The sequence below is a fragment of the Cucumis melo genome, chromosome 4 (genome assembly GCF_025177605.1).
Source record: "Cucumis melo cultivar AY chromosome 4, USDA_Cmelo_AY_1.0, whole genome shotgun sequence".
NCBI classification, from domain to species: domain Eukaryota; kingdom Viridiplantae; phylum Streptophyta; class Magnoliopsida; order Cucurbitales; family Cucurbitaceae; genus Cucumis; species Cucumis melo.
Window position 1 is genome coordinate 1,212,102 of NC_066860.1, and position 12,752 is coordinate 1,224,853.

Genomic DNA, 12,752 nt, shown 5'->3' on the forward strand with positions numbered 1-12,752 from the left:
GCAAAACAAGGTATTTTTTCAGAAGTTAGCATAGGAAATTTAGATAAATAGCCTCTTTCCAGTCTTGCCTAGCACTTCCTCTTTTGAGAGCTTGATAGCTTCTTTCTTCTCTCCCTCTCTCTCTTTCTCGCTCGTATTGTCCTCCAAAGCTTCTTTTTGTTGGGTTGTATTATTTTAGTTTAATTAAGCCTTTCTATCTATATATATACAAGAGGCGACAAGACTTTTGAAATTAAAACAGAAACAAATACTAGGGTCGTCTCATTCTACTCCTACTAATGAATAGTTATAGCTTGATGGCTAACCTCTCAAATTGCACTAGTCTTACTCTTGGGAATGGAGTCTTTTATCATCATTAAACAAATGTAATTGAAATTTGATTGGAGATGTAAATTGATATGCATGTATATTTAAGATTCCTCTATAAATTTATTGATGCAATTGAAAATGTAGGTTTAAAATGGTCTTGGCTGCCTTTATGAGTTATTAAGACTATAATAAACTTCCAAGTTCATACAATAGTTAATAATTAAGTTCAGTAGAAGAAAAAAAGAAAATTTTCATTTTACACCATTAAATTTTCTAATAATTAAATCAACGTAAACCTTAAATTTTTACTTTATATATATATATATATATATATATATATATATATGTATGTCACTTTATACTGTTCCTCATGTATGAAAAATACGAGCAAAACACACTAATTTTTTTTATCAAATATCTAAATTGTTATAAGTTTAACAATCTTATTAGAATTATATTTGAAAAGCATTCAAAGTATCAATTTCTACATGCATGTGTGGACTTCTTCAAATGTACTTTCAACTTAACAAAACAAACAATTGGAGTTTATGTAGAAATAATTTTTCAATTTAATATAAAAATTTAGGAGTTTGATTGATAAAATTATAAATCTTATCTCTTACTCTTATATTTTCATCTTAAATCTTTTTATAAAAAATTAAAACAAATTATATATTTTATAATCTTATTATATTGTTAAGTAATTATGAGACTATTGCTATGAAAAGAGATTGAAACTCCCAAATTGGTCAACAAAATGAAATGGTTTTGAGAAAATGTAACTAAACAACATGAATGTTTTTCCTTTAAATGTAGTTTATATATATATATATATGTGTGTGTGTGTGTTTAAATAAAAAATAACTTTATGGAAAATATATATTTTACTAGAAAATTCAAACATAACCTAATTCAAGTTATTAGGTTAAAAAGAAGAATAAATAACATGTTTAACAAATAACTTTATTACGATTTTACAAACGGTGATATACCATTAATTTCTAACAGCAACAACGATAATAAAACAATCAACTTAAAATCCTTACTTAATAACTCAAGTTAAGCAAATCAACTTTCAGAATAAATATGCTAATCTAAATTCGTACAGACAAAATAGTCATCCACAATAAAAGACAATTGAAAATATATTAATAACAGTCAAGATATTAATCGATATAATACAAAGTAATAAGTCATAAGTATAACAAAATTTAGACGTGACTTGTTTATATGATTAAGTAGTGACGTAGATTTTGACATATTTGTATTTCTAGCCTAAGCACAAATGGCAAAAATCAAATTAATAATTTAGCCGTATTTGTTTTTATAAAATAAGGAATCATCCTCCCGACTTCTATGCATTTCCGTCCGGTTAGGGAAGTTCGCTTTTTCCTCCTTTTTCCCGCCGGAAAACCGCTTCAACCTCCGGAGAACCTCTACTCTCGTCTGAACAATGCTCATCTTCCTCATTTTCCCTTCTCATTTCGGTCGGATTGGTCGGAGAGTGGCGTTCGATCTTCAAGTAGTTGGTCCAGTGACTCGGTTGTGTTGTTTGCTCTGTTCTTTGAGAATGTGGTTACTCTCCTGCTCGTGGAAGGCTTGATCCTGACTGTTCGTGGTCATAACTACGACCTAAGTTTATTTTTCTGGATTTTGGATTTTGTTCGTGGTTCTGTTCTTTCTTTTCTTCTCCGGTTGTTTGTTGTTCGGCGAAGTGATCACAGACGGAAACGTATACGGAATGATTTCGCAATGAGATGGTACTATTTCGTTTCTTTGTTTTTTCTGTGTTGGAGCTTTCTTGTAGCTTCACGATATTGTTATTCGCATCTTTTCAAGCTGATCATTCTCTATCATTACGTTCGCAGAGATCTCGTACATTGTTTCGTTTTACCACAGTTTTAGAGAAGTGACAAACAATTTTTGTTCGCGTTCTTGCCTTTTATAATTTCTGCTTCTTCTATGCAGCTTTTGTACTGGAAAAAAGTCTGACTTTTTTGGAATCTAAGGATGAAATGGTTGAATGGATAAACTTTTTTCTTGATGGAAATTTTAAGAACTATTTGTCTTTATCTATCTACTCATCTAACCTTCAATTTTGTTTGTAGTTGTTTTTGTCCTCTTAAATTAGGACGCTGGAATTCGGTTTGAACTTTGAAGACCTTAATTGTATGTTAAAATAGATTATTTTGGTATTATATTGAGGTTGAACTTTCGAATTTTAGCAATTCCTTATCGAACTATTGTTTTAATAATCATAATTTTATCTCGCGCTGTTCATTACTGAAGCATGTTGGCTTTGCTGATATAGTTTTAAATGAAGCTCGTGAATCAATTCGGTTAAGTCGTTTCTTCTTCCCAAATTTGATTATGTTCCTCTGTTAATTGGTCAAGAGTAAAAAAGATAAAGGCAGTAATCTTTCATAACTGGAATTTTTCAAGCACATGGTTCTCCAATAGCTTCTGTAGTTCGAATATCTTGTATACTTTCAAAACTGAAATTTAATCCATGACTACTTGTAGGATCATATTTGCTATCTCATCCTGATATAGTATTGACAGGTGGGGAAGACGAATCTGCATGTTCTGGGAGTCATAAAATGGCGTAGCGTTAGAGTCACTTAAATAAAAAAGGATTCAATGAACGAATGAAATCCGAAACTGTTACTGTAAAAAATATGTTGACGAGAAGCGGTGGAGATGCTTTGAGAGCTTCGGTATCACGTGGCATGAAATTTCATGATGATGAAGATTCATTTGCTCGGTCAAATGGTCCTTCTAATGGGAATAATGACTTTTCTAAGGGAGAAGTGGTTAAGTTTCACTGCAGTGATTTAGAATGGATTAATAAGATTCCAGAATGCCCCGTGTATCATCCCTCAAAAGAGGAATTTGAGGATCCTCTGGTTTATTTGCAGAACATTGCTCCGGAAGCCTCAAGATAGGGTCAGATACCCAATTTTCTCTTTTCTATTCTAATGTCATTCCGTGCAATGTCTTATTATTTTATTCTTAATGGATTATGAGAGTTTGAAATGATAGTGAATGTGGATAGTCTTGGTTCTGTTTGAGAACCATTGATTTTTGGATTTTGAAAAACTGGGCTTGATTCTCACCATTTCTTTACCATAGTTTTGATCTATTTTATGTAAAGGGGTTTTTTATGGCTTGTCGGGTGTGTGCGGTTATTTGGGACATTTGGGACAAGAGGAATGATAGGGTCTTTTGGGGGTAGAGAAGGGGCATAGTGAGATTTGGTATTTGGTTAGATTTTATGTGTCTTGTTGGACTTCGATTTCGAAGAACTTTTGTAACTATTTCATAGCCAATGTTTTACTTAGTTGGTCCACTTTTTTTAATGGAGTGGTTTTGTTGGGCTGCTTTTTTTTATGCCCTTGTATTCTTTCATTTTTTCTCAATGAAAGTTGTCTTCATCTATAAGAAAAAGAAAAAATCTATTCTAGGTAATCATTTGCATCCTTTGACAAATTTTAAAAACAGTGTTTCTAAAAATATGGCTTGAATTTTGAAAACGTAGACAATAAAACAAAGAAATCAATTAGTGAAAGTAGCATTTGTAAGCTTATTTTTTTCAAAACCAAACCAACCGGCCAAACCGGGTTTAGTTTAGGCATTACTGTTGTTTAGCAAAGGATATATTTTCAGGTGTAGGGATCTCCTGTACGTCTAGTAAAAACTGGATATCGGTAGTATTTGATTTGGAATGAAGGCACTTGAAGTTAATGATATATCATCACAATATTCTCTCTCTCAACTTTATAATTGCTACATACAAGAAGGTTATGTTTTTGGACTTTGGTCGACTCTAAATACCTCGAGTTATGTTCACTTGCTTACTCCTTTGAAACTTGGATATGTGTTATTGATGGTGGAATAGAGTTTGGTTTTAATATCTTTGAGGTTTATAAACATTATCTATTCTTTTTGTTGGATCCTTTTTAGTCTTTATCATTCATTCATTCATTATTATTTTCCGATGGGTTGAACCATTCATTATTATCAATTTATTATTATTTATTTTTGAACAAACGCTTCTCCCCAAAGATGACAGGCTATATTCTCGAAGTTGTGATGTTCTACTGATTCACTTCAAATCCAAATACAGGTTTTATGAGGGATTGTTCTACGTGCATTGTTGTATTTCTATTACACTTGGTACAAATTTCACATCGTGCATTGTGCATAAACTTAATGTATCATATGCCAGATGACCAAACTAGATTCTATTAAATTTTATTGAGTTCCTTAATGCACAATATAGATGGCCGCTGGCCATCAGAAATAAAGATTGTGCATCGATTGTTGAAACTTGTAATCACTTGTGATTGTGTGGGATGAGTCTCATTGTCTTGAGTTTTCTCGTTTAATTGAGCTATATACGTGCCTTTCTTTGTGGGGCTCTTTCCTTGGCCCTTCTTTATCTTATGCAAGTTTTCCAATACTTTCACCAATCCAACTAAAGCTTTTCCTAATTTTTATATTTTGCAGACTTTTTCTCTTGTTCACAAAATCAGGGCTTAGTCCTCTCAAAACGTGTCCTTTAAAATTTAGACAACTGATTTTTAATATAGGTTGACATTTTTTTTCTTTAGGTCATTGAGAGTCCTGTAACAGTTTAATCCTCAACAAGACCAACTTATCTTGTCCAGTAAAAGTTGGCCATTTAACAAACTCTCCAACAGATTCTCGTGGCTGTCCATTAATCCTAAATCGAAAGTGTCATGGAACCATGGGGAAAAAGGTTCTTTGCTGTTTATTTTATCTGTTGATTTATAATATTATATGAAACAGTTAAAAATCATTTGGACAGTTGGAATTGAAAACACTCGATATTCAATGCATTTTTCCATATTTTCTCAGTTTTCTTTTCAATGTCAAAGAAGAGCACCTTCTGTTTTTGGTAGGCAAATTATAGTAACTGCAGTAAATATACATTAATAGCTTAAGATTACTGATTGGTTTGGTTGTTTTGACTTGATGATTCATGATACAGACACCTTTCCAATTTGGTAAATATTTCATCCTTTTTTTTTTTTTTGCATTTTACCTAGAGTTCTTGAATTATGTTAGTGAGTATGATAATATCCATCTCGCACTCGTGCTTTCTAAATCCCGAAACTCCTGTCATTTCATTTGAGTACTACTTTAATAACCAAGAGCTTGTAGGTGATCTTATAATTTCATTTTCAGTATCCCAAACAAGATAGTTTTTTTGTTTCCGTTAATTGTTGCTTCTCTTTTACTTTGGAACTCTCAGGCATGTGCAAGATAGTTTCTCCTTTTAGTGCTTCTGTCCCTGCTGGGATTGTTTTAATGAAGGAAAAAGTAGGGTTCAAATTCACAACCAGAGTTCAACCACTTCGTCTTGCTGAGTGGGACACAGATGATAGAATGACCTTCTACAAGAGTGGCAGGTGTGTTCCTTACATTGTAATTTTTTTCTTGCCGTATTATCCCTCATATATTTTAAATTTTGATACGACTTCTCAGGAATTATACCTTCCGCGATTTTGAGAAAATGGCGAACAAGGTTTTTGAGCGTAGATATTGTAGTTCTGGGTGCCTTCCTGCCAAATACCTAGAGAAGGAATTTTGGCATGAAATTATTGGTGGGAAAACAGATACTGTAGAATATGCTTGTGACGTCGATGGTACAGCATTTTCGTCTTCTCCAAACGATGAGCTTGGAAAAAGTAAATGGAATTTGAAGGTTTATCCATTTTTCTTCTTTTTCTTCTATTTTGTTCCTAAATTTTTTTACATAAGTTTGTGTGAAATATAATTGTGACTAACACGATATGCAAATGATGGAAATCAAAAGGTGATTGCATCTCACGTAGATTGTCTTTTATGGTTAATGAGTTGGCTGAAACTAAGTAGATTCAAAATCTTGAGTTCATACTATAGTCATCACCTATTTGATCAATTGCATGTCGTTTGTCTCAATTTTGAAATAAAAATATGAAACTCAGCTGTGAGATAAATTCTTATATATGCTAATCTTTTTTTCAGAAACTTTCATGGTCACCCAAGTCTGTCTTGCGTCTTTTAGAGATGGTGATTCCGGTAATAATATCAATGATTCTTGAATATGATACTGTGAAAGTTGTTGCAATGCTTTAGTTTCTTACTTGACTTGCTTTGGATCTTTCAGGGAGTTACTGAGCCCATGCTATACATTGGAATGCTGTTTAGTATATTTGCCTGGCATGTGGAGGATCATTTCTTGTATAGGTCTGTTACCAAATAATCATGATTTTCAGCATTGAATATTACGCTGGGATGATAAATTATTTTCATTATTTCTTTATGGTTTACTTGCATTTTCATATATCGGAGTATTAATTATCATCACTGTGGAGCATCAAAAACTTGGTATTGTATTCCTGGTGATGCAGCTTTAAGATTTGAGAGCTTTGCTTTAGAAAATGTGTACAGAGATGATATCCTGTCAGCAAATGGTGAGGATGGAGCTTTTGGTATCCTTTCGGAAAAAACAACAATGTTTCCTCCAAATATTCTGATGGAGCACGGTGTCCCTGTATACACGGCTGTTCAAAAACCTGGGGAGTTCATAATTACCTTTCCAAGAGCGTACCATGCTGGTTTTAGTCATGGTTAGACATTCTACTCATTATCCTGTATTTTTCTTGTACCTTATTCAACTATCTGCTTTGTTTCTTAGCTTAGATGCTCGGGTGTGGATACAACTTACAAGACATAGACATGACATGAGATGAACACAACACATCATTTTTTAGAATCAAGGATACAAACATAGAAACTGTCTGTGGATCATAGTTTCTTAGTTCGTGACGTAAATCTTTTTTTTTCTCATCAAATCTGTAGGCTTCAATTGTGGTGAAGCTGTGAACTTTGCCGTTAGCAGTTGGTTTCCTTTGGGTGCTCTGGCTAGCCAGCGATATGCCCTTCTCAATAGAGTTCCCTTACTTCCTTACGAAGAACTTCTTTGTAAAGAAGCAATGCTCCTCTACACAAGTTTAGAACTTGAAGATTCCGATCATTCATCCATGGACTCGGTCTCTCACCATTTCCTCAAGATATCTTTTGTGAGTTTGATTCGCTTCCACCATTGTGCTCGGTGGTTATTCGTTAAATCTAGAGTGTGTACGGGTATTTCCACAAGGTCCCTTGGCACCATCCTCTGCAGTTTATGCAAACGTGACTGCTACATTGGATATGTCAACTGCAGCTGTTATGGGCATCCTACGTGCCTTCACCATGGTATACTTCCTTGTTCTCACGTTTCTGTTGAGAAACATGTTTGAGTTCCTACCTAAAAATAAATAAAACATAGTACATGTATATATGTTTGGCTTATTGTTTAAAAATGATCGAGACCACTTATTTTCCAAGTCTTCTGAATGATGTATGTTTATATTGGGTCGTGGACTATTTTGGAGTACAGAGCGAATGCGGCTCAAAACTGACAGAATAGATTAGCAAGGAAAAGTAAATATTTTCTTTCATTTATTGTCTGCCATATCTTGCAACGTCTCTTTTTGAAAGGATGATTTCATTAATTTATTGAGAAGTATCACTTGAAAATGTTTGTATCTATCTATTAGTCATCATTATGAAACTGCTGACTACAGCCTGCCACTAGAAAATAAAAGAAAGGAGAAAAAACAAAACGAAAAACAAACAAATTGAGTTGATTAAATGATATTAATATTCGTTGTTCTGTTTTAATTCCAATGTTACCTTGATTGCCCGCCCAGACTTTGATTCTATTAACTTTTCATGTGGGAGAAATTATACACTGGTTTTGCGGGAGGACACTTCAGAAATGGAAACTGCAGCCAGGAAGTTTGAAAGGGAAGGAGGAATTTTAGAGGAAATGATTGAGCAAACCAAAAGTAATCAGGACTTATATTCTTATCCACTCTCAAATTTGTTTCAGAAAGCGGAAGAAGAGGGTTACAGTGCTTACTGTCCACTGACATTTCAGTTGAACACCTGGCTTGATGAAGTTGATCGTACTTATTCACAAGAAAAAGATAGTTTTTCAACTAAGCCAGCTTTGACAAGTGGTGCCGCTGATACATTTAGAACTGAAATGTCCAAGGCTTCATGTTGTCCAAAGCCAAACAATGTGAGATTTGTTTTTTCCTTGTAATCTTCTTGTCTTTTCTATCTTAAATATTAATGAGATTGTCTCCAAAACATTGTGGATTGGCAAAAGGTTGACTTTCTGATTTAACTGAAATCTCACTATGTGTTATACATGTGAATCTTTTCCTTCCCTGCAGTCGGAGAAGAACTGCTCAGGATCAGATATTCAACCTCCTGGGGATCTAAATGATGATGATTCGGACACAGAGATCTTTTGGGTTAAGCGTCGATCATTGAGGGTGAAAAAGAACATCTTGAATGATAATAGAATAAAGAAGCCTTCTCAACAGGTACTATGGATGTAAGGATAGAGTTATGTTCAAGTAAGCTCTAAGATTTTTTTTTTCTTAATCTTTCCTTGAAATCTTGAACTGCCATGACTATCGAACCCACATATAGTGAACTATAAATGCTAACGAAAATACGAAATTTTTAAAGGATCAACAACTTTCATTAAGAAAATGACATAATACAAGAACAAACAAAAAAACGAAGCCCACCTAAACATCCCTCAAGGGGAAGGGATTTCAACTAAAGTACTTAGGATCCTCCCAATCTTGAGTTCATTCTAACTCACTCACCAAATATTCCCTATCTTCTCTCTTCCCTACTCACTGTATCTATAACCAAACTTTTCTAACAATCTACTTAACTAATTACTAATATACCCCAATATCCCTCTAATACCGTTCCTATCATTATGACCATATATCCACATATGGAATGTGAATGCTGTAAATTTAAAATGAACGTAAATATTTTTATAAATATAAGTAGAAAGATATTTTGGTTCAAGTTCTACTTTGATCCTTGTCTCTCTTGGCTTTCGTTTATTTTGGTCCGTGTACTTTCAAAATGTCCATTTTGCTTTCATTCTTCTCAAACTAGTAACTTGATCAATGACTATGGTATTCTATCTAAAGATACTTAGGTGTAATTAGCTTTGACTTTTCAAGTGTTTAGTTTTGAAAATAAGTTATTTTGGAAAAATATTGAAGTGTTTAACACAACCACTCAAAATAGTTTTTATCTCAAGAGTTTAAATAAACATCACTTTTTTAAAAAAAATACTTTTTTTCTTTTGTCAATCCATACAAACCTTCGTTGGTAAAGATTCTTTGGTTATTAACTGTATTAAACAGTCTGCAGTCGGGTTTTTCTGGATGCAGCATCCTGTATTTTGGTGTAAAAAATATCAATTTTACTCCTCTTTAAACTTCCAGGAATGGTTGTATTTCATCAAGGAGCCTAAAATGAATTTCGACATGAATACATGCATTTATTCTTATCTGGTCTTGAATTTTCCATGCATTTATTAAGGAGCTTCATTCCTTGGATCTTGTTTACAAAGTTTTCAGATATAGATTCAACTGAAATCCTCTAGTCGTTGTTTCACTCTCTTTCATGTTTCCGCACTCAACTTTTGATCAAATTTATATACATAGCTTGTACATTATTAAAAACAATTTACTGAAAACTTTTCTTGAGCCTGCTGAATATTTGAGGTCCTCATTATTCTGGGTGATATCAGATATTTCTTTCTTTCTATTAGGGTCTCAAAAGGCTGAAAAAACTCCATCAACATACTGGGTATGGTCAATTAATGTCATCAGTTTGTTGTAAAGCTGACAAGTCAAGTTCCAAAGTGTTTCCTACTAGTAAAGATGATATCTTTGTAGATAGATCTAAGAAAACAACCATTCCCATATCAATAAAGTTAAAGAGATTCAGCATTGAGGAAGCAAAGAGCAGACAACAACTTGAGCGCCACAGGAAAGAAGTGTTCTGGCATGAACAGGGAAAGGCCTCACCAAACCAACCTCTCCCTTCTGCTGAGCGTGGGCCAAAGCGCCTTAAAATCAGAGGTCCATCATCATACCTGGGGTCTCAAAGGTAGTGTCCAGCTATCAGGTTAGTAATTGATCCGCTCCGCTCCAGTCCGGACTTTTTTACGCATTATTTTACTCGTATAGCTCTTTCTGATGGGGTTCTAACGAAAACAAGAGAATGAATTATAGTTCGCTCCTGGAGAGTTGAATGTGTATAATAATATACTCCTGCAGGTGTCATATATAGTTAGAAATCATTTCTTAAGGTCCTCAAACCGAGGTATTTTTCGGCTTTCGGGTGGAGAACCTTCCTGCAACGGTGATGATATTAGGAAATTGTGGATTAATCGGTAAATGTAGTTAGTAGTTGATATTAATCTTGTAAATATTATGGCCAAATTTTATGATGATAAACAGGTACATAACGTCTTTTACATCGAGTAAAATTGGCTCTATGACTCTCATATTTTGTTGTCAAACTATAACATAATAAACTGAAGAGAAATCCCTATTTTGGTCTCTCGTTTATCAGGTGAGTTCTTCTTGTGTTTCCATCAAATCCTTGGCTATGGATATGGCAAATCAAGTTGGTATTGCTGACTTCTAGTGTGTGTTGTTTTGTCCTTTTAAGTTTTTTTGACTATTTTTAGTCTAACTGTCTTTTTCAAAAACCAATTTGTTACAAGACTAAAAGTAAAACTGATATTGTAATAAAGCACTTAAAAAGTGCAATTACAATACAAAACTTGAAGATGAAAAATGAAGTTTTAACCAATTTTCTATATCTCAATTGCAAAAGTGAAAGAGATAAAAATATCGACTTTCTTATTTCTAGGTTGGATTGCTTTTGTATTTCCATTTTACCATTGTATTAAATTATATTTACACTATATAACTAAAATAAGTCTAGTTTATTCCTTATTTTCTTGTCAAAATCAGGCAATGAGTTGGGCCTTAGCTATTTAATATGGCTACAAAGAGGCAAATCAGTACCAATAATGAGCCCACCTCTATTCATAATACAACCCTCTTTAAAGCAATTTCACAATGGGGATTCCTTCTTTTTTCCTCAAACCTAATTTATTGACCATATTAATGCAAAATAATCAAAATGTTCTATTAGCCATGTCTCGTAACCATTTGGTTTTAGAAAATGAAGTCTATAAGCATCACTTTTATCTGTAAATTTCTTGCTTTCGTATCTACTTTTTACTCATATTCTCAAAAGCTAAATTCAAAATTTGAAAGCCAAAAAGTGTTTTAAAAGCTTGTTTTTGTTTTCAAAATTTGGTCTAGTCTCAACTCGTGCACGTGAGAAAATGCTAACAAAAAAATAAAATGTTTTCCAAACGAACATGATAAATTCAGTTTTAAAGACTAGAGTTTCGAAAATCTTACGAAAGCCCGCAGAAAACACAATTTTTTTTTTCTAGAAACAAAAAGAAAAACAAAGGTTGAATTCCTAAATAAAATGAATGTACACTTGAAAAGGAATAAATCTAAAACTTCATTTTTTCTATTAGTAAAGGATAATATATATTTTCTTTGCTTCTCATTTACAACAAAGGACATGAACATAGAATTATTCACTAATTATGTCAAAATCAAATGGCAAAGACCACCAAATTGCTCCACAAAACGTCATATTCCTATTTTGTGGGACATGTTTGCCTCTCTTATGTCAAACATATATTACATTCTTCTTCCTTCATTAAAAATTAATAATCAATAATTAAATAAATACACAAATAAATAAATAAAGGCTTTAAATTTGTGGGACCTGCCCTCCTTTATAATCATTTCTACCTTTATTATTTGAAGAGAATATTATGTGTTGAATGGAAGAAAAAGTTTTTAGACCAAAAATTGAGATATTGGAAATGGAACAAAGCAAAGAAAAAAGAAAGAAAAAGAAAAAGAAAAAAAAAAAAAAGAGTAAATGGTTTCTTGTCAAAAATCTTGCTTTTTTCTTTTTCTTTCAATTGCTTTATAAGACACTTCCCAAATTATTAACCTTCTCTTTGTTAGCTTTTCAAAAGATTCATTATGTTTCATCTTTTTGTTATTTACTTTTAGTCTATGCTATTGGCACTTTCTTTTTTTCTCTTTTCAAATTTATTTATGCCAATGGGAGAAAATATTCATAAAATCTTTCAGATTTATATTCCACAATATCCATTTTATAATATACATAACTAAAAGGATAGATTTCCATTCCAACACACACTAATATCCATATTAATTTTTTTTTTATCGAAGTTTAGCGATTTAGATATTAAGAATAGTAGTGATTCTATCTTTTCATTTTATTATTAAAAAAATTCATGAAGAACGAAAAGGAAAAACAAACATCACTAACGTAGATATACTGTAAATAATAAATATTTTAACTTGTTTAAAAATCGTCGAAAAAATCTCTGAATTGTCAATTAGTAATTATCATTTGATTCAAAGAAG

General features: G+C 32.7%; 1 protein-coding gene across 3 annotated transcripts; it reads left to right on the top strand.

The window, feature by feature from the left end:
* The first annotated feature begins 1,658 nt into the window (after nt 1–1,658).
* On the top strand, nt 1,659–10,831 carry LOC103503570 (lysine-specific demethylase JMJ13-like). 3 transcript variants are annotated; one of them, XM_017048002.2, is made up of 11 exons: nt 1,660–2,069; nt 2,872–3,255; nt 5,588–5,744; nt 5,821–6,040; nt 6,343–6,396; nt 6,485–6,564; nt 6,670–6,947; nt 7,180–7,575; nt 8,073–8,446; nt 8,604–8,756; nt 10,019–10,831. In XM_017048002.2, exons 3-11 carry the CDS (start codon nt 5,590–5,592, stop codon nt 10,361–10,363), a joined length of 2,055 nt encoding a protein of 684 aa, XP_016903491.2. In that variant the 5' UTR covers nt 1,660–2,069; nt 2,872–3,255; nt 5,588–5,589; the 3' UTR covers nt 10,364–10,831. The 3 variants fall into 3 exon arrangements, with proteins under 3 accessions (XP_050939457.1, XP_016903491.2, XP_050939458.1); XM_051083500.1 differs by lacking the exon at nt 6,343–6,396 and having other exon boundaries at nt 1,659–2,069; XM_051083501.1 differs by lacking the exons at nt 1,660–2,069; nt 2,872–3,255; nt 5,588–5,744 and having other exon boundaries at nt 5,897–6,023.
* Nucleotides 10,832–12,752: the final 1,921 nt, after the last annotated feature.